Source organism: Gymnoscopelus microlampas (assembly GCF_963454915.1).
Source record: "Gymnoscopelus microlampas genome assembly, chromosome: 21".
Classification (NCBI taxonomy): Eukaryota; Metazoa; Chordata; class Actinopteri; order Myctophiformes; family Myctophidae; genus Gymnoscopelus; species Gymnoscopelus microlampas.
This window is the reverse complement of record NC_139958.1, coordinates 1,392,201-1,412,995: the sequence shown is the minus strand read 5'-3', so window position 1 is coordinate 1,412,995 and position 20,795 is coordinate 1,392,201. Positions and strand designations below refer to the sequence as shown.

Genomic DNA, 20,795 nt, shown 5'->3' with positions numbered 1-20,795 from the left:
TTTAACCAAGGTTATGGTGGGTACTCCAACTTTATGGAGCTGTCAAAAATTCTCCTAGGGATACTGAATTTCAGTCTTTGTGAGATGTGTTACTAGACACCTTTACAAACACATTGGTGAAGATTTGTTTTGGTAAGGAATTTATTCCAAGATTGGAAAATATTCTGCTAATATCCCCTGACTATTATCCCACAATTTTTATAACCCATTTTTTCACCCAGTGCCAATTGCCTAAGGTGTAATCCTGGGCGCTACTCTCCCTCTGCCAGCCTGGGGAGAGCCCAGAACTGAGCTCATGCTTCGTTCAATGCATGAGGAGTGAGCAGGGCCGCTTCTTATCACCTGACAGGGAGGAGTTTCCCCGGTAGGATGTAGCTTCTTATCACCTGACAGGGGGGAGTTTCCCCGGTAGGATGTAGCTTCTTATCACCTGACAGGGGGGAGTTTCCCCGGTAGGACGTAGCTTCTTATCACCTGACAGGGGGGAGTTTCCCCGGTAGGACGTAGCTTCTTATCACCTGACAGGGGGGGGGAGTTTCCCCGGTAGGACGTAGCTTCTTGTCACCTGACAGGGGGGGGAGTTTCCCCGGTAGGACGTAGCTTCTTATCACCTGACAGGGGGGGGAGTTTCCCCGGTAGGACGTAGCTTCTTATCACCTGACAGGGGGGGGGAGTTTCCCCGGTAGGACGTAGCTTCTTGTCACCTGACAGGGGGGGGAGTTTCCCCGGTAGGACGTAGCTTCTTATCACCTGACAGGGGGGAGTTTCCCCGGTAGGACGTAGCTTCTTATCACCTGACAGGGGGGAGTTTCCCCGGTAGGACGTAGCTTCTTATCACCTGACAGGGGGGAGTTTCCCCGGTAGGACGTAGCTTCTTATCACCTGACAGGGGGGGGAGTTTCCCCGGTAGGACGTACCTTCTTATCACCTGACAGGGGGGGGAGTTTCCCTGGTAGGACGTAGCTTCTTATCACCTGACAGGGGGGGGAGTTTCCCTGGTAGGACGTAGCTTCTTGTCACCTGACAGGGGGGGGAGTTTCCCCGGTAGGACGTAGCTTCTTATCACCTGACAGGGGGGGGAGTTTCCCCGGTAGGACGTAGCTTCTTATCACCTGACAGGGGGGGGGAGTTTCCCCGGTAGGACGTAGCTTCTTGTCACCTGACAGGGGGGAGTTTCCCCGGTAGGACGTAGCTTCTTATCACCTGACAGGGGGGGGAGTTTCCCCGGTAGGACGTACCTTCTTATCACCTGACAGGGGGGGGAGTTTCCCTGGTAGGACGTACCTTCTTATCACCTGACAGGGGGGGGAGTTTCCCTGGTAGGACGTACCTTCTTATCACCTGACAGGGGGGAGTTTCCCTGGTAGGACGTAGCGTGTGGAAGGAACACGTTATTCCGACCAGTTCCCTTCCCCTCCATCAGGCAGGCACGTGCACACATAGACATGAAAGGGGGCTCGAGCCCCTGAGCTTTTACCCGTCAGTAAAAAAGTGCCTTCTCCAGACTAGAAGAAATAAAATAAAATGCATCACCCCCAAAAAATACATTTAACTGCCCCTACGGCCTAGCGGTAAGGCCGACGGAAATGTCAGTGGGAGTGCTAGATGCAGCTCAAAGTGAACTTTACTCAGGTCTCTAGTTTGTCTCCGTCCGGACCTGCCTAGCCCGACTTATCAAAGATAAACGGGCGACAATGGCCAAAACTCAATCGAAAATGGGCAGGCCGTGATGCCGTCATGATGCCTACTTAGCTGCCATGCCGATCTACAAGCTCACAACGTGTCGCGCTGTGACACGTTGTGAGCTTGTAGATCGGCTATTTTCGGAGCGCGACACCCACACGCAACCAAGCATAAAATGATGTCTTTTAGCTCTACTGGATCTCTTCTCCACTAGTCTTAGTTCTACTGGATCTCTTCTCCACTAGTCTTAGTTCTACTGGATCTCTTCTCCTCTAGTCTTAGTTCTACTGGATCTCTTCTCCACTAGTCTTAGTTCTACTGGATCTCTTCTCCACTAGTCTTAGTTCTACTGGATCTCTTCTCCACTAGTCTTAGTTCTACTGGATCTCTTCTCCACTAGTCTTAGTTCTACTGGATCTCTTCTCCACTAGTCTTAGTTATACTGGATCTCTTCTCCACTAGTCTTAGTTCTACTGGATCTCTTCTCCACTAGTCTTAGTTCTACTGGATCTCTTCTCCACTAGTCTTAGTTCTACTGGATGTCTTCTCCACTAGTCTTAGTTCTACTGGATCTCTTCTCCACTAGTCTTAGTTCTACTGGATCTCTTCTCCACTAGTCTTAGTTCTACTGGATCTCTTCTCCACTAGTCTTAGTTCTACTGGATCTCTTCTCCTCTAGTCTTAGTTCTACTGGATCTCTTCTCCACTAGTCTTAGTTCTACTGGATCTCTTCTCCACTAGTCTTAGTTCTACTAGATCTCTTCTCCACTAGTCTTAGTTCTACTGGATCTCTTCTCCACTAGTCTTAGTTCTACTGGATCTCTTCTCCACTAGTCTTAGTTCTACTGGATGTCTTCTCCACTAGTCTTAGTTCTACTGGATCTCTTCTCCACTAGTCTTAGTTCTACTGGATCTCTTCTCCACTAGTCTTAGTTCTACTGGATCTCTTCTCCACTAGTCTTAGTTCTACTGGATCTCTTCTCCACTAGTCTTAGTTCTACTGGATCTCTTCTCCACTAGTCCCTCCCTGATATTTTAGTCTAGTTTTTATTTGTTGACAGAATTGTCACTATATTTAGTCATAGTTTTGGTCATCATATCTTAGTTTTTATGTAGTTTTTATTTAGTTTTTGTCAATGAAAAAATATTGTCAACTGACATTTTTCGTCATAGTTTTAGTCGACAAAACGAACACTCACTGGTAGAAAAGCCATCGGCACTTAAACTACTAACTACTACTAACTACTACTAACTACTACTAACCTGCTAGTCTCAAGTCTCTCAACGGTCAACAGACATTGATGAGAAAATCTGCTAAATTTGACAAGCTGGCCTTGAAAGCCTTTTGTCACATTGAATGGAAGGCTTTAAAAAGCAAATTACAATACAATTATCTATAGTCAGTGTGCCATATCAACATTACATTTAATAACACACCACATCTAAATAAAACAGATTTTGATTTCCCATATACACATAAACTGCTCAAAAAAAGTTCGGAAACTTAACTTCGGTCAATTATATCTCCACTTTAATAAAGCCAATTGGTATTGTGTTTTATATCATTTTTATCGTTGATTAGTCACCTTTACAAGGAGGTACAGCTTGTAAGGATCGGGCATTCGTGGAATGAGCAACACAGCTAAACGTGTGGGTAGCGCCTCCAAAAAATGTGCCAAAATCACCCAATATGCTTCTGTTGGTAATCGCTCTTGTTTTGAGCAACCTGCCAGCACACACCTGCTGAGAGGTGTGTGCCAGTAGTCACAGGTGTGTGACTGCCTCACAGGTGAGTGACTGGCACCTGAACATGGGTTTTGCAACTTTGTTGAGTTGGAGTGTGTATGCTCCAAGCAGCAACACTGCCCCCATGGAAAGATGCCACGTTTGTCCCTTCAGGATGAGGCCTGTGCAATAGACGGATTTCCGCGCGACGTCATCACAGAGCAGAATGCGCAATCTGCGCATGCCCGGGTGAAAGGCGCGTTCGAAAATACAGCCCTGAGCGGCAGTGAGCGCACTGGCCAATACAAACTAATAGGCGAGTGTGCTCCGGTGCGTAATTTCCAAACGCACCCATAGGCTTCCCCCTCCTCTGCGCGGTCATATTCCTCTCATGTTTACTAACAGGAAACCCGTCTATAGGGCAAGTGAATCAGAGTGACAGCATTATTTGGTGTCAGCCCAGGTACCATTTGCAAACTTAGGACCAAGTTCTGTGAGACTGGTGAAGTCAACAAGGAAGACAACAACCCACGACCCCTTGCTTAACTGAGGAACCATAGATTTACAGGCCAGATTTGCACAACGGAACCAAAGACAGACGTCAAAGTTGCAGGACCCATGCTCAGGTGCCAGTCACACCTGTGACTGGCACACACCTGGCTGCAAATGGTAGCAGGGCTGACATCAAATAATGCGTTATCTGCGTAACAGAACATCAGCTTCACTTGCCCTATTGCACGGGCCTTATCCTGAAGGGACAAACGTGCCATCTTTCCATGGGGGCAGTGTTGCTGCTTGGAGCATACACACTCCAACTCAACAAAGTTGCAGAACCCATGTTCAGGTGCCAGTCACTCACCTGTGAGGCAGTCACACACCTGTGACTACTGGCACACACCTCTCAGCAGGTGTGTGCTGGCAGGTTGCTCAAAACAAGAGTGATTACCAACAGAAGCATATTGGGTGATTTTGGCACATTTTCTGGAGGCGCTACCCACACGTTTAGCTGTGTTGCCCATTCCACGAATGCCCGATCCTTACAAGCTGTACCTCCTTGTAAAGGTGACTAATCAACGATAAAAATGATATAAAACACAATACCAATTGGTATTATTAAAGGGGAGATATAATTGGCCGAAGTTAAGTTTCCGAACTTTTTTTGAGCAGTTTATAACAAAATTTTATTTTTCTTCTTCTTCTGAAATATTGTCTTTCACATCCGGATGTAATGATCATTAGACTCAGAGTTCAGAGTTTGAATGAATGTAGAAATGTGTGCAGGAAGTCATTTTCATACAGATGTGAGGGGACTTCATTTAATTGACTTCATTTAGTTTAATATATACTAAAAGAAAAATCCTCTCTCTCACTCTCATGTCACCCGTGCCTAAGGTTGCCTACGACATATATATATATATATATATATTGGTGTAAAGTAACTAAGTACATTTACTCAAGTACTGTACAGGGATTTGGAGGGGCAGGGGCTGGAATTTTCTAAAGGGCACCAAATAATTACCATACTTTTAGGCCCGAAAACCCAAATAACCCGAAGAGGTGTCATTGCGTGATTAATGTCCTCAAAGTCACGCATCCAACAAGCTTTGAACTGAGCAGACTGGACCTTCCGTTCCATAGATAATGGCCAAGACATCTTGAAAACGGCCACTTTTGCCGATTTTCGATCGCCTTTTTTTTTTTTTGGCCATTGTCGCCCGTTTTCCTTTAATAACACGGGCTATAGGAAGGTCGGACGGCGACAAACTAGATACCAAGCCCCCTTTCATGTCTCTGTGTGCACGTGCCTGATCCAGAGCAACATGTGTTGTCCCATGGCTATAGACACCGGGACTAAACCTATAGCGCCATCTGGTGACACGGAGCAAACACACAAGGGCTCCACGTGGTCTGACATGCAACTGACCTGAGGCCATTGAAGAGCTGTTTGGACTTGTCCAGGAGGTAACAGAAGTCTGTCACCGTCTTCCGTTCACCCAGTGGAATGTCCTCTTCTGTCTCAGCTCCAGTCATCACTCACTGCTTCTCACACCTGAGTGGGAACACACACACACACACACACACACACACACACACACACACACACACACACACACACACACACACACACACACACACACACACACACACACACACACACACACACACACACAATTCAGTACACACCTGAGTGGGAACACACACACAAAACAACACACACTCACTATTCAGTACACACCTGAATGTGAACACACACACAGAACTAGAAAAAGTGCTCCTCAGAGCACAGGTCTCCGCCAGGTTTTGATTGATTGATCAATGTATTTAGTAAGACATGAGAACAGTACATGACAGTACATAACAGTACATGGAAGTACAAATTCACAATACAAGGTCTACTAAACTGGAAAGCTCATTAAGCACTAAGCTTGTTTAAGATGAGATCCCCATGCACACAAATCATGAGGTCAGGTACGTTATTCTGGCCTCCTGGTGGCGCTATAATAGGCCAATGTGAAAAGGGTGGCATTTCTTCCTTGGCCTAGGGGGAATGTGTTTGTGAAATTTCACGGAAATCGCAAGCTACGTTCATGATTTGAGGCATTTTGTTCAAAACGGACCAATCCTGCAAACTTTGGAAGCCAATCTTAGCCAATCAGGATGGAATATGAAAAATCTGACAGGTCCGTGTTGATCACATGACTCTAGAATTACTGTGTACCGATTTGTGTGATGTTTGTATAAAATCTGTAGGAGTAAAATAAAAAAATGGGTTTCGCACAAATCTGCCTCCTGGTGGCACTATAACAAGGCCATGTGCCGGAGATTAGCTGGTCGCACACGGACAGGACACACGGACAGGACACACGGACGGACACACGGACGGACACACGGACGGACGGACGGACGGACAGGGGGTAAAACATACTCTCTCGCCGTGCCTTTCGGCCTGGCGGAGACAATAACACACACTCACTATTCAGTACACACCTGAGTGGGAACACACACAAAACAACACACACTCACTATTCAGTACACACCTGAGTGGGAACACACACAAAACAACACACACTCACTATTCAGTAGACACCTGAGTGGGAACACACACACAAATAAACACACACTCACTATTCAGTACACACCTGAGGGTTAACAAAGCAATATTCAATCGGTTGAGATCGATTCGATATCAGCAAAATAACCCCATTATTGTGTGCCAATATTTTATTTTATGTTATAATATATATATATTTTTTTTCCAAGATATTCTTTTGGGGGCTTTTCTGCCTTTATTTGACAGGACAGTAGGCTGACAGGAAATAGGGAGAGAGATGTGGGGGGGGTGACAAACAGCAAAGGTCGTCAGGACCGGGAGTCGAACTCGCGACACGCTGTCAAGCTGGATTACCAGCGTAAGTGGTATGCGCCTGGACCGCTAGGCCAGCGGACGCCCCGTGTAATATTTCTATTTGAATGTGAAGCTCAAAAAGCTACAGAGTTTCTGGGGAAGCTTTAAAAACCTGATATAAAAGCTCAGATAAAAGAAAACAAGTATGAAAAATGTCAAGTAAAATCTAAATGTTACATCTTATATGAATATGTAAATATACTAGAAGTTCGGGCCGCTACGCGGCCCGAACGTCTAGCGTGACGCGTCGTTCACTTTGCAGTGCCACCTTACAGGCACCTCACAGTGTGAGAGAGAGTTTTGTGCTCTCCTAAATCCACGGCAGGCTTTGAAAGTACCCACTTCAGAAAGAGGTGACGTGCATCACCTCTCCAATGACCAAAACCCACTATGGCTTATATCTTAGATCTCCATATATGGGCATATCAGTCAAATCGGCAGTGTGACGTATAGTAGGTGTGAGGGGGTGGGGGGGGTGAATGATCCAAGCACCACCGAAGAAGAGTACAACCAGAAATCACGTGATCACAAAAGAATTCCCGGCACCTTTCAAGTTAAAGGATTTATAAAAGTTAAATGTTCTCGTATTTCTGTTGTTTTTCAAAAAACAAGCTAAAACAAAACTAAACTGTGTTGGGCACGGTGGCGCAGTCGCCTCACAGCTAGAAGGTCCTGGGTTCGATTCCGCTGTGGGCGCTGGGGGGTGGGGGGGTGGGGGGGTGGGGGGGGGGGGGACGTGTTCTTTTTCCCCCCGATTCTACCAGACTCCCGTGCATTTAATGAGCTGATCTCCGTGAGGAAAGAGGTCACAGAGAATAGTCCATGATTTTTTAAAGGTACAGTAAAATCTCCGTTTTAAGGGGACGGTAGACGATGTTTTAACTCTGGCAGTCAATGAGTTAATACAGTTACATTATAGGCAGGGCAGAGTGTTTTACAGTATTAATACAGTTACATTATAGGCAGGGCAGAGTGTTTTACAGTATTAATACAGTTACATTATAGGCAGGGCAGAGTGTTTTACAGTATTAATACAGTTACATTATAGGCAGGGCAGAGTGTTTTACAGTATTAATACAGTTACATTATAGGCAGGGCAGGGTGTTTTACAGTATTAATACAGTTACATTATAGGCAGGGCAGGGTGTTTTACAGTATTAATACAGTTACATTATAGGCAGGGCAGAGTGTTTTACAGTATTAATACAGTTACATTATAGGCAGGGCAGAGTGTTTTACAGTATTAATACAGTTACATTATAGGCAGGGCAGAGTGTTTTACAGTATTAATACAGTTACATTATAGGCAGGGCAGGGTGTTTTACAGTATTAATACAGTTACATTATAGGCAGGGCAGGGTGTTTTACAGTATTAATACAGTTACATTATAGGCAGGGCAGAGTGTTTTACAGTATTAATACAGTTACATTATAGGCAGGGCAGGGTGTTTTACAGTATTAATACAGTTACATTATAGGCAGGGCAGGGTGTTTTACAGTATTAATACAGTTACATTATAGGCAGGGCAGGGTGTTTTACAGTATTAATACAGTTACATTATAGGCAGGGCAGGGTGTTTTACAGTATTAATACAGTTACATTATAGGCAGGGCAGAGTGTTTTACAGTATTAATACAGTTACATTATAGGCAGGGCAGAGTGTTTTACAGTATTAATACAGTTACATTATAGGCAGGGCAGAGTGTTTTACAGTATTAATACAGTTACATTATAGGCAGGGCAGAGTGTTTTACAGTATTAATACAGTTACATTATAGGCAGGGCAGGGTGTTTTACAGTATTAATACAGTTACATTATAGGCAGGGCAGGGTGTTTTACAGTATTAATACAGTTACATTATAGGCAGGGCAGAGTGTTTTACAGTATTAATACAGTTACATTATAGGCAGGGCAGAGTGTTTTACAGTATTAATACAGTTACATTATAGGCAGGGCAGGGTGTTTTACAGTATTAATACAGTTACATTATAGGCAGGGCAGGGTGTTTTACAGTATTAATACAGTTACATTATAGGCAGGGCAGAGTGTTTTACAGTATTAATACAGTTACATTATAGGCAGGGCAGAGTGTTTTACAGTATTAATACAGTTACGTTATAGGCAGGGCAGAGTGTTTTACAGTATTAATACAGTTACATTATAGGCAGGGCAGGGTGTTTTACAGGTGGCCTAGTTGAGTAGAAATAGAGGAGTCTTTTTTAGGTTGACCTGACAATGTCCCACATTACATTCCTAGAGCAGCCTGACACACTGAAGGTTGAGCATGAACAATGTTCAGCGAAGGATCAAATACAGACTGGACACCCCATCATCTACTGCATTATAACACATCAAATACAGACTGGACACCCCATCATCTACTGCATTATAACACATCAAATACAGACTGGACACCCCATCATCTACTGCATTATAACACATTACATACAGACTGGACACCCCATCATCTACTGCATTATAACACATTACATACAGACTGGACACCCCATCATCTACTGCATTATAACACATTACATACAGACTGGACACCCCATCATCTACTGCATTATAACACATTACATACAGACTGGACACCCCATCATCTACTGCATTATAACACATCACATACAGACTGGACACCCCATCATCTACTGCATTATAACACATTACATACAGACTGGACACCCCATCATCTACTGCATTATAACACATTACATACAGACTGGACACCCCATCATCTACTGCATTATAACACATTACATTTACAGTCATTTAGCAGACGCTTTTATCCAAAGCGACTTACAATAAGTGCATTCAACATAGATAGGCAAGGAAACTACTAATCACCAGAAGTCTGAAGTGCATTCTCTTCTAAAACAAGCGACTAAGAGTATACCTAGCGAGCGCTGAGGTAAAAGTGCAATATATCAGCTTCCTACTTTCTTAAACAGATGAGACAAATAGGAAAATCAAATGAGCAAGAGATAAAACAAATATGTGTATCGAATAAACAAGATCCAATAAAACAATAGAACAAGAGTTCGTACAACTAGTTAACAACAAGCTGACAAGGCAAAGAGGAAGGGTAGTGTTTCCTGAAGAGGTGGGTTTTCAGCCTGTGGTGAAAGATGGGCAGTGACTCTGCTGTCCTGACATCAGTGACTCTGCTGTCCTGACATCAGTGACTCTGCTGTCCTGACATCAGTGACTCTGCTGTCCTGACATCAGTGGGGAGTTCATTCCACCACTGTGGGGCCAGAACAGAAAAAAGCTGTGACCGTGTAGATTGGCCAGAAGGACCACTGAGCGACGAGGCAACCAGTCGCCCTGAGGCGGCAGACCGAAGTGGTCGGGCGGGGGTGTAAGCCTCGACCATAGCCTGGAGGTAACACATTAAATAAAAACTGGACACCCCAACATCTACTGTATTCTAACACAGCCTTTTCTTTTGTTGTCTCCGCCAGTCCCAAAGGCATGGCGAGAGAGTATGTTTTGCACCCTGTCCGTCCGTCCGTCCGTCCGTGTGTCCTTCTGTTTGTGAGCATCTCCGGCACCGTTGGCCCGGTCACAGCGAAACTGCACACACACACTCCCTGGATGCCAAAGCAGAACCTCAGCCCCGAATTTTTCTGATCAGCCTGTCAAAGCGCCACCATGAGGCCGATTTTACTCCTACAGATTTTGTCCAAAAATCACGCAAATCGGTAGTACACAGTACCTGACTGTCATGTCATGTGATCAACACGGATCTGTCCGACTTTCCATAATTCCATCCTGATTGGCTTGATTGCAGGATTGGTCCGTTTTGAACAAAAGGCCTCAAATCATGGCTTGCGATTTCCGTGACATTTTGCACGCACGTTCCCACTAGGCGAAGGAAAAATGACACTTGAAATCTTTCAAAACAGCCTCATGGTGGCGCTATAACAGGCCGATTGGAGTTTTTAACTACAACTGCACCAATCTGCATGAAACTTTTTACGCACACTCCCTAGAAGTCAAGGAAAAACATCTGCCCTGTATTCTTCACATCTGCTTTTTATAGCACCACCAGGAGAACGACTTTTGTAAAACACATTTTTGGATATTACTCCTTCAGATTCTGTCCAAAGATCAATAAGAAAAGATAATATCTCATTATTTGGTCTACACAATGAGGGCCAGTATCTCTATAGTCATGAGATCCTGACGGATCTGTCCGATATTTCATATTCCATCCTGCTTGGCTAACATTGGCTTGCCGCTGTCAAGCTGGATTACCAGCGTAAGTGGTATGCGCCTGGACCGCTAGGCCAGCGGACGCCCCGTGTAATATTTCTATTTGAATGTGAAGCTCAAAAAGCTACAGAGTTTCTGGGGAAGCTTTAAAAACCTGATATAAAAGCTCAGATAAAAGAAAACAAGTATGAAAAATGTCAAGTAAAATCTAAATGTTACATCTTATATGAATATGTAAATATAGGCAAAATGCCTCAAATCATGAATGCAGCATGCAATTTCAATGACATTTTGCACGCACATTCCCACTAGGCCGAGGAAGAAATGCCACACTTTTCACATTGGCCTGTTATAGCGCCACCAGCAGGTCTAATTTAGTAAAACACATTTGTTTGAACAAAATGCCTCAAATCATGAATGCAGTGGCCTTGTAGCGTATATTCATTCATTCATGCAGCCAATATTCGTTCATTCAGCCTATATTCATTCATTCATTCAGCCTATATTCATTCATTCATGCAGCCAATATGCATTCATTCATTCATGCATTCATTCAGCCTATATTCATTCATTCAGCCAATATTCGTTCATTCAGCCTATATTCATGCATTCATGCAGCCAATATGCATTCATTCATGCATTCATGTAGTAGCCTATATTCATTCATTCATGCAGCCAATATGCATTCATTCATGCATTCATTCAGCCTATATTCATTCATTCAGCCTATATTCATGCATTCAGCCTATATTCATGCATTCATGCAGCCAATATGCATTCATTCATGCATTCATTCAGCCTATATTCATTCATTCAGCCTATATTCATTCATTCAGCCTATATTCATGCATTCATGCAGCCAATATGCATTCATTCATGCATTCATGTAGTAGCCTATATTCATTCATTCATGTAGTCTTAGTCTATATTCATTCATTCCTTCATTCATTCATGTATCCTATATTTATTAATTTATTCATTCAGCAGGTCATTTAGAAGCAGCATCAGGCAATAGAACAGACGGATGTTCTGTTGGTTCACTATGTGATGAAACCTCAAGACAAAACCAAGACACTTCTCTGAATAATAACATTATAACAATAAATAAATAATATAATACACCTCAGTCTGTCTGAATAATATCACTGCAATTCATTTATATACCAGTATTATAAAATACTAAATATAATACTAAATATATATATGTTTCAAATCCCTATAATTCAGGTTATCTACTGTTAATAAAACATAAATATTGTGATTATGTTTCATTATAATAATGATAATAATAATTATAATTATAATAATAATATTATTCACAATGAAGAGGAAGATGATATACTTCATCTCACGGTGGTCTCGCACTTTGAAAATATCTGATCTGCAAGCCCACAGTGGGCTTGCAGATCAGATATTTTCCCCCAAAATCAAGACCCATTGATGCCAGACAGACAGACAGACAGACAGACAGACAGACAGACAGACAGACAGACCAGACCAGACAGACTCACACACACACACACACACACACACACACACACACACACACACACACACACACACACACACACACACACACACACACACACACACACACACACTTCATGAATCACTGCTCGCCAGTTGTTGTTTGTTGTGTGTGTGTGTGTGTGTGTGTGTGTGTGTGTGTGTGTGTGTGTGTGTGTGTGTGTGTGTGTGTGTGTGTGTGTGTGTGTGTGTGTGTGTGTGTGTAGATCAGTGTTCACGGCGTCGCACCGACAGACAAAAAGCTCAGATCTGTAAGACCTACTGTAGTGCAGCTACACTGGACGTCGATGCATCATGTCTGTAATAATGATAATAAATCATATTAATATTAATACTAACCTCTGCTTTCATTACTGTCTCATCTTCATCCTCCTGCTCGCTCCTAAACACATCTTCATCATCTTCACACCAAACCGTCAAAAGCCGTCTGTCTCTCTCTCTCTATGTCTCTCTCTCTCTCTATGTCTCTCTCTAACAGCAGGAAGGCAGGCTGTCAGACAGACAGGCAGATAGACAGGTAGACAGACAGACAGACAGACAGACAGACAGGCAGGCTGTCGCTCCAATGACCTGCTGCACAGATACTTCCGGGTCACCATTTTTTGGGGGTTCTTTCAAAATAAAAGTATTTTTTCTTTATTTTTTTCCTATGATTTTTTCCCCTCTCTTTTTGTTTTGTCTCCGCCAGACCGAAAGGCATGGCGAGAGAGTGTGTGTGTGTGTGTGTGTGTGTGTGTGTGTGTGTGTGTGTGTGTGTGTGTGTGTGTGTGTGTGTGTGTGTGTGTGTGCGTGCGTGCGTGCGTGGGTGCGCGCGTGTGCGTGTCATTCTGTCTGTGAACAGCTAATCTCCGGCACCTTGGCTGTGCTGTGCACGCACACACGCACGCGCGCACACACACACACACACACACACACACACACACACACACACACACACACACACACACACACACACACACACACACACTACCTGGATGCCCTGAATCTTTCACATGGGCTGTTATAGCGCCACCAGGAGGCCGCTTTTTGCAAAGCATTTTTTTTGACAGTAGCTATACTCGTGTACTCAGTACTCATAGCGGCGCGATGAACTTGTAGATCTGCTATTTCTTTGAAAAATCGTGTGCTTCTCAAACCTTTTCATGTCAAGAAGGATGGACCCCAAAATGACAGAATCAATTCTGTGCAGAAAGACAAGCAGCCACACATTAGAGCAGGGGTGTTCAACGTTTTCAGGTCAAGGACCCCCTAGTTGAGAGAGAGATGAAGCAGGGACCCCTAGTTGAGAGAGATGAAGCAGGGACCCCCCCACTACATATTGTATAACATTGTGTCACAGATGAAGCTTCTTCATAGATTTCATAGATATCTGGATTCATGTTAATGTGTATTTTCAGATATAGTTAACCTTTTAAACCCTCAATATTTAGTCAACTTGACCATTGGCTCTGTACTTGGTCAGGTCTTTTCCCCCCGACTCTCGCCGACTCTCCGAAAATAGCCGATCTACAAGCTTGTAGATCTGCTATTTTTGGCTGATGTCCCATCACACAAAGATTTGGCGGACCCCCTGTAGTAACTCGGAGGACCCCTTGTTGAAGACCCACCAGAATAAGGATGCTGGGGTTCAAGTGGTTAAAACGCCATGTATTGATATTCTATTCTATCGTGTTCTATACTGTATCTTTGGGGGAAGGATTTACATATTTACTTACAGTAATTTACTTACAGTGACATAAATGTTAAGGTTCTGTAAAGTAACAATGCAATTCAGGGGTTCTGTAGATGAAAAGAGAACCACTGCTCTAGAACCTTTAAAAGGATCCCTGGCTAATAAGGCAAATATGCCTTAATACAATTGCCCTCTATAACTATAACATTTATTTTAGAAACAGTTCATCTTTTACTCAAGAGGGACAATGTCCTGTCGCAAGTATTAGTTATTTTCTTCTTTCTTTATATATGTGCACATTTATTCCATAGGTCTAGACCACACATGGTCATGGACAAATGACATCATCAACTTACGGCGTTCCCGCTTGAGTGAAAGATGAACCGTTTCTAAAATACATATTTTAATGAAATACATATTTAAGGTGTTTTAGTCATAGAGGACAATTCTAATGTATTAAGGCGTACGGTATAATGCTTATTAGCCAGGGTTCCTTTTAAACAAACCCAAACACAACAGCAATCACCACAAATCCATACTTTTTATGCTTTTTATTTTACAAAAGTTCCATCAAGTCCACTACAAAGTTCCAAGAAATGTTTACAAAAAAAACAAACAAAAAACAGAAACCATCAACAAATATGTTTACATCATTCAAGAGTATATAGTTGAATAGCTTCATTTAAAATGACAGTTAAATGACATGATTTGATTCTTGACCTTTTTCCTTCTGCACTAAAGAGGCATTAATGATCAAAGACACTCAGCCTGATGTTACAAAGACAAACACAGTAACATCCAATTCAGGCGTTTATTCACTCTTATCCGTCCATTCTCAACGCTAACCGGAAGAGTGGGCAGACACACATCCATTTAACCCATTAAGATTTGACCTAAAAAACATTATTTTACACTTTGACTATTCAAAAATAGCAGATATACAAGCTCATAGCGCGGCACCGAGTGCCGCACTATGAGCATGTATATCTGCTATTTTTGAAAGATCGAGAAAATGTGTGCAAATTTATATATTTATATTCTTTTAAAGCAAACATTTTTAACTCAAATCTTTGCTTCTGGGGGGTCCCTGGAAAAACATATTTTGAGATGGGGGGTCGGCGGCCAAATCCATATAATTTTGGGGGTCCTTGACGTGAAAAAGATTGAGCACCACTGATATAGAAACATACGTTTTTTTTCAGAAAACAGATTTAGAAGACATTAGTAAGAATCGGCCTCAGGTCTTAGTGGGTTAAAAATGCTCTGAAGTAACGTAAAGTATACACGATTTGAACATTTGACATTTAAGGCCTAAATACTTCTACAATTGTTACACATTGCTACAAAACCTGTCACTTTGGGCATAAACAATAAGTTGAAGGATACATTTAGGTGTGATAACGAGGTACCGTTACAATCATGTATACTTCACATTACTTCAGATTTTCCAAATTCTTTATAATATTTTTTTGTTTTAATTTTTGGGAGGTTGAAAGAAATAAAGAAATCCCCCCGCACACGGTGTTCAAATGCACCAAAAAAAGATGTTATCAGGTTTATCCAGATAAACCCGATGGAGGTCTAATAAAAGACTGAAACGTTGTAATATTCCCATTGAACATGTTTTCTTACATTTGAAGGCGGTTTGCAGGAGTTTCTTTTTCTCTCAGTACGTTGGGGGTCTTCTTCTCCTGTGGGGCTTTGTAGATGGAAATGGATGGTTTTCCAGGACAATGGTCTTTGTAGGGTTGGGGGGGGCATGGGGGGGATAACTAATAAACAATGTAACTTCTATCTGCCCACTCTTCCTCTTCCTCTTCATCACCAAACAACTGAACGCACTTGCAGAAGTATAATCATATTTATATATAATATAAGATATTATTATATATTATTGTATAATATATCTTATCTTATATATAATATATAAGACACTTGAATGCAGAAGTATAATTATATTCATGTATAATATAATATATGATATTATATTGTATGATATAATATATATATATTATGTTATACACAACATATAAGACATGAGTACAGAACCAGTAACAGACAACAGATCCTCTTTAAACACTGCCAACCTGGCGCCCCTCTTTTGTCCAAGTCATTACGGGCAAGCGGCTGAAAAGAACGATCTGCAAGCTTCTCGATGCGTGGCACGCCAATGTGACACCGAGGCGTTGTTGAGAGCTTGTAGATCGCTGCCGTTCCCGCATGTGGGGATGTAGGGCTATCTGGGCCTTACGTTGTCTTTTTTTTAAACGGAAACAAAATCCAGACAAATATTTAAATCTGAAACGGTTTGGTTGTCATGAGTTGGAAGAAGGTTCAGGTTGAGTGAGAGGAATGTGTAACTACTGCATAACCAGTGGAATGTGTGTGTGTGTGTGTGTGTGTGTTTGTATTACTATACTTGCGAGGACTAAGTATAGTAGAATTTGAAGAAATATACATTGTGAGGACCGTTTTCCTGGACCTCACAAGACAAATGGTTTATTTTTTAGAGATAGGTTTTCAATTAGAAAAACATTCAGGTCAGGATTAGACATTTAGGTGTCTTAGAGGTTAGGTTTAGGGATTGGAATTAGAGTTAAACATGATTTATACTTAGTTGCGCTCCCAGTGTCATGCACCGTAAAACAGCTGATCTATAAGCTCACAACGCGTCGCAGCGCGACGCGTTGTGAGCTTATAGATCAGCTGTTTTTCGGCTTTAGGCTTACGGTTAAAAATGGCAAAATAATATATGTTTTTAAATGACATTCATAAAATGGCTGTCCTAAAGCGTTGATGTCCTCAAGTATAGTAATACAAACCTGTGTGTGAGTGCGAGTGTGTGTGTGTGTGTGTGTGTGTGTGTGTGTGTGTGTGTGTGTGTGTGTGTGTGTGTGTGTGTGTGTGTCTCTCTCTCTCTCTCTCTCTCTCTCTTCATGCGGTCAGACCCCAGGGCCCCTCCTACCAGGAGGGGGCGGTGTTGGCCAGTCGTCTCATGCGCCTGCAGGAATGAAGCACAGATGACAGATGTCAGTCAGAGTTATTAGGCAGAGGAACGTCCTACAGTTGTTCTCATATTAACCTCCATCTTTTGTTTTCCTTCGCGTTTTGCTCAAAAGTAAGAGCCTGGACCGAGCTGTTGACGTTCCTGCCATAGGAAGTGGGAGTCAACCTTTCATTTCCCCAACCAACCAGAGTACAGTGGGCGTCACTACAAATGTTGTGACGTCAGGGCTCTCAATCATAGACATATAAAGGTAGACGCCTCCTTCGGCTCTGAGGCATTGGTATCTCGGGCGCCATTTTAGAGGAGGCAAGCTTCCGCGTGTGTCACAGAAGGGCGTTTGGTAGGCCAATCAGAGGCAGGTGGGGGCGGGTCTTTTCGTAAGAGGCAGCCGTGCAGCAAAAGTCAGTTAGACGCGCTGTGATTGGCCAGTAGTCACTTTGAGTGTCAGCTTGCCTACTCTAAAATGGATCACATGATGAATGAAACATAAAGTCATAGAATGATTTTGTATTTTGAATGTTTCACTTGATCTATCGTTTTTTTTAAATGTTGGCTTTAAACAATATATATTCAAAGATTTGCACACATTTTCACGATCTTTCAAAAAAATATCAGATCTACAGAGTGCCGCGCTACGAGCTTGTAGATCTGCTATTTCTTAATAGCCAAAGACTAAAAAAGATCTAAAAACAACACAGATTCTTTCCCGGTCTGAATGGGTTAAAAGTGCATTTCGACATGCTGTCGGGAATCAACATGAGCGAATAGTGAGCGTGACAACAGCCCCCCCCCCATTTCCCCCCCCGCTCCACAGTTAAGGACTGCACCCGCTGTGTGTAGTCCTTATGCATGTGCATTCTGCTGTGTGTAGTCCTTATGTATGTGCATTATGCTGTGTGTAGTCCTTATGTATGTGTATTCTGCTGTGTGTAGTCCTTATGTATGTGTATTCTGCTGTGTGTAGTCCTTATGTATGTGCATTCTGCTGTGTGTAGTCCTTATGTATGTGCATTCTGCTGTGTGTAGTCCTTATGTATGTGCATTATGCTGTGTGTAGTCCTTATGTATGTGCATTATGCTGTGTGTAGTCCTTATGTATGTGTATTCTGCTGTGTGTGGCCCTTATGTATGTGTATTCTGCTGTGTGTGGCCCTTATGTATGTGTATTCTGCTGTGTGTGGCCCTTATGTATGTGTATTCTGCTGTGTGTAGTCCTTATGTATGTGTATTCTGCTGTGTGTGGCCCTTATGTATGTGTATTCTGCTGTGTGTGGCCCTTATGCATGTGCATTCTGCTGTGTGTAGCCCTTATGTATGTGTATTCTGCTGTGTGTAGTCCTTATGTATGTGTATTCTGCTGTGTGTAGTCCTTATGTATGTGTATTATGCTGTGTGTAGTCCTTATGCATGTGTATTCTGCTGTGTGTAGCCCTTATGTATGTGTATTCTGCTGTGTGTAGTCCTTATGTATGTGTATTCTGCTGTGTGTAGTCCTTATGCATGTGTATTCTGCTGTGTGTAGTCCTTATGTATGTGCATTCTGCTGTGTGTAGTCCTTATGTATGTGTATTCTGCTGTGTGTAGTCCTTATGTATGTGTATTCTGCTGTGTGTAGTCCTTATGTATGTGTATTCTGCTGTGTGTAGCCCTTGTGTATGTGTATTCTGCTGTGTGTAGTCCTTATGTACGTGCATTCTGCTGTGTGTAGTCCTTATGTATGTGTATTCTGCTGTGTGTAGCCCTTGTGTATGTGTATTCTGCTGTGTGTAGTCCTTATGTACGTGCATTCTGCTGTGTGTAGTCCTTATGTATGTGTATTCTGCTGTGTGTAGCCCTTGTGTATGTGTATTCTGCTGTGTGTAGTCCTTATGTATGTGTATTCTGCTGTGTGTAGTCCTTATGTATGTGCATTCTGCTGTGTGTAGTCCTTATGTATGTGTATTCTGCTGTGTGTAGTCCTTGTGTATGTGTATTCTGCTGTGTGTAGTCCTTATGTATGTGCATTCTGCTGTGTGTAGTCCTTATGTATGTGTATTCTGCTGTGTGTAGTCCTTATGTATGTGTATTCTGCTGTGTGTAGTCCTTATGTATGTGTATTCTGCTGTGTGTAGTCCTTATGTATGTGCATTCTGCTGTGTGTAGTCCTTATGTATGTGTATTATGCTGTGTGTAGTCCTTATGTATGTGTATTCTGCTGTGTGTAGTCCTTATGTATGTGTATTCTGCTGTGTGTAGTCCTTATGTATGTGCATTCTGCTGTGTGTAGTCCTTATGTATGTGTATTCTGCTGTGTGTAGTCCTTATGTATGTGTATTCTGCTGTGTGTAGCCCTTATGTATGTGTATTATGCTGTGTGTAGTCCTTATGTATGTGCATTCTGCTGTGTGTAGTCCTTATGTATGTGCATTCTGCTGTGTGTGGCCCTTATGTATGTGTATTATGCTGTGTGTAGTCCTTATGTATGTGTATTCTGCTGTGTGTAGTCCTTATGTATGTGCATTCTGCTGTGTGTAGCCCTTATGTATGTGTATTATGCTGTGTGTAGTCCTTATGTATGTGTATTATGCTGTGTGTAGTCCTTATGTATGTGTATTATGCTGTGTGTAGTCCTTATGTATGTGTATTCTGCTGTGTGTAGTCCTTATGTATGTGTATTCTGCTGTGTGTAGTCCTTGTGTATGTGTATTCTGCTGTGTGTAGTCCTTATGTATGTGTATTCTGCTGTGTGTAGTCCTTATGTATGTGTATTCTGCTGTGTGTAGTCCTTATGTATGTGTATTATGCTGTGTGTAGTCCTTATGTATGTGTATTATGCTGTGTGTAGTCCTTATGTATGTGTATTATGCTGTGTGTAGTCCTTATGTATGTGTATTCTGCTGTGTGTAGTCCTTATGTATGTGTATTCTGCTGTGTGTAGTCCTTGTGTATGTGTATTCTGCTGTGTGTAGTCCTTATGTATGTGTATTCTGCTGTGTGTAGTCCTTATGTATGTGTATTCTGCTGTGTGTAGTCCTTATGTATGTGTATTATGCTGTGTGTAGTCCTTATGTATGTGTATTATGCTGTGTGTAGTCCTTATGTATGTGTATTCTGCTGTGTGTAGTCCTTATGTATGTGTATTCTGCTGTGTGTAGTCCTTGTGTATGTGTATTCTGCTGTGTGTAGTCCTTATGTATGTGTATTCTGCTGTGTGTAGTCCTTATGTATGTGCATTCTGCTGTGTGTAGTCCTTATGTATGTGTATTCTGCTGTGTGTAGTCCTTATGTATGTGTATTCTGCTGTGTGTAGTCCTTATGTATGTGTATTCTGCTGTGTGTAGTCCTTATGTATGTGTATTATGCTGTGTGTAGTCCTTATGTATGTGTATTCTGCTGTGTGTAGTCCTTATGTATGTGTATTATGCTGTGTGTAGTCCTTATGTATGTGTATTCTGCTGTGTGTAGTCCTTATGTATGTGTATTCTGCTGTGTGTAGTCCTTGTGTATGTGCATTCTGCTGTGTGTAGTCCTTGTGTATGTGTATTCTGCTGTGTGTAGCCCTTATGTATGTGTATT

At 42.4% G+C, this 20,795-nt stretch overlaps 2 protein-coding genes across 5 annotated transcripts in view; both read right to left on the bottom strand.

Annotated features, from left to right (window-relative positions):
- The window catches only part of scai (suppressor of cancer cell invasion), a 45,808-nt gene extending 32,767 nt beyond the window's left edge, over positions 1-13,041 (bottom strand). For all 4 annotated transcript variants that reach the window (XM_084046832.1, XM_084046835.1, XM_084046833.1 and 1 more), the window contains exons 1-2: positions 12,901-13,041; positions 5,333-5,458 (exon numbers count right to left, since the gene is read on the bottom strand). In XM_084046832.1, the coding sequence (XP_083902958.1) occupies positions 5,333-5,439 (107 nt within the window). In that variant the 5' untranslated portion in view covers positions 5,440-5,458; positions 12,901-13,041. The remainder of the gene's footprint in view (positions 1-5,332; positions 5,459-12,900) is intronic.
- A 3,912-nt stretch (positions 13,042-16,953) lies between these two features.
- Positions 16,954-20,795, bottom strand: part of LOC311037056 (SWI/SNF-related matrix-associated actin-dependent regulator of chromatin subfamily B member 1) — a 16,795-nt gene continuing 12,953 nt past the window's right edge. Inside the window, exon 9 of the mRNA XM_084046120.1 lies at positions 16,954-17,234. Coding sequence (XP_083902246.1) covers positions 17,195-17,234 — 40 coding nt within the window. The 3' untranslated portion in view covers positions 16,954-17,194. The remainder of the gene's footprint in view (positions 17,235-20,795) is intronic.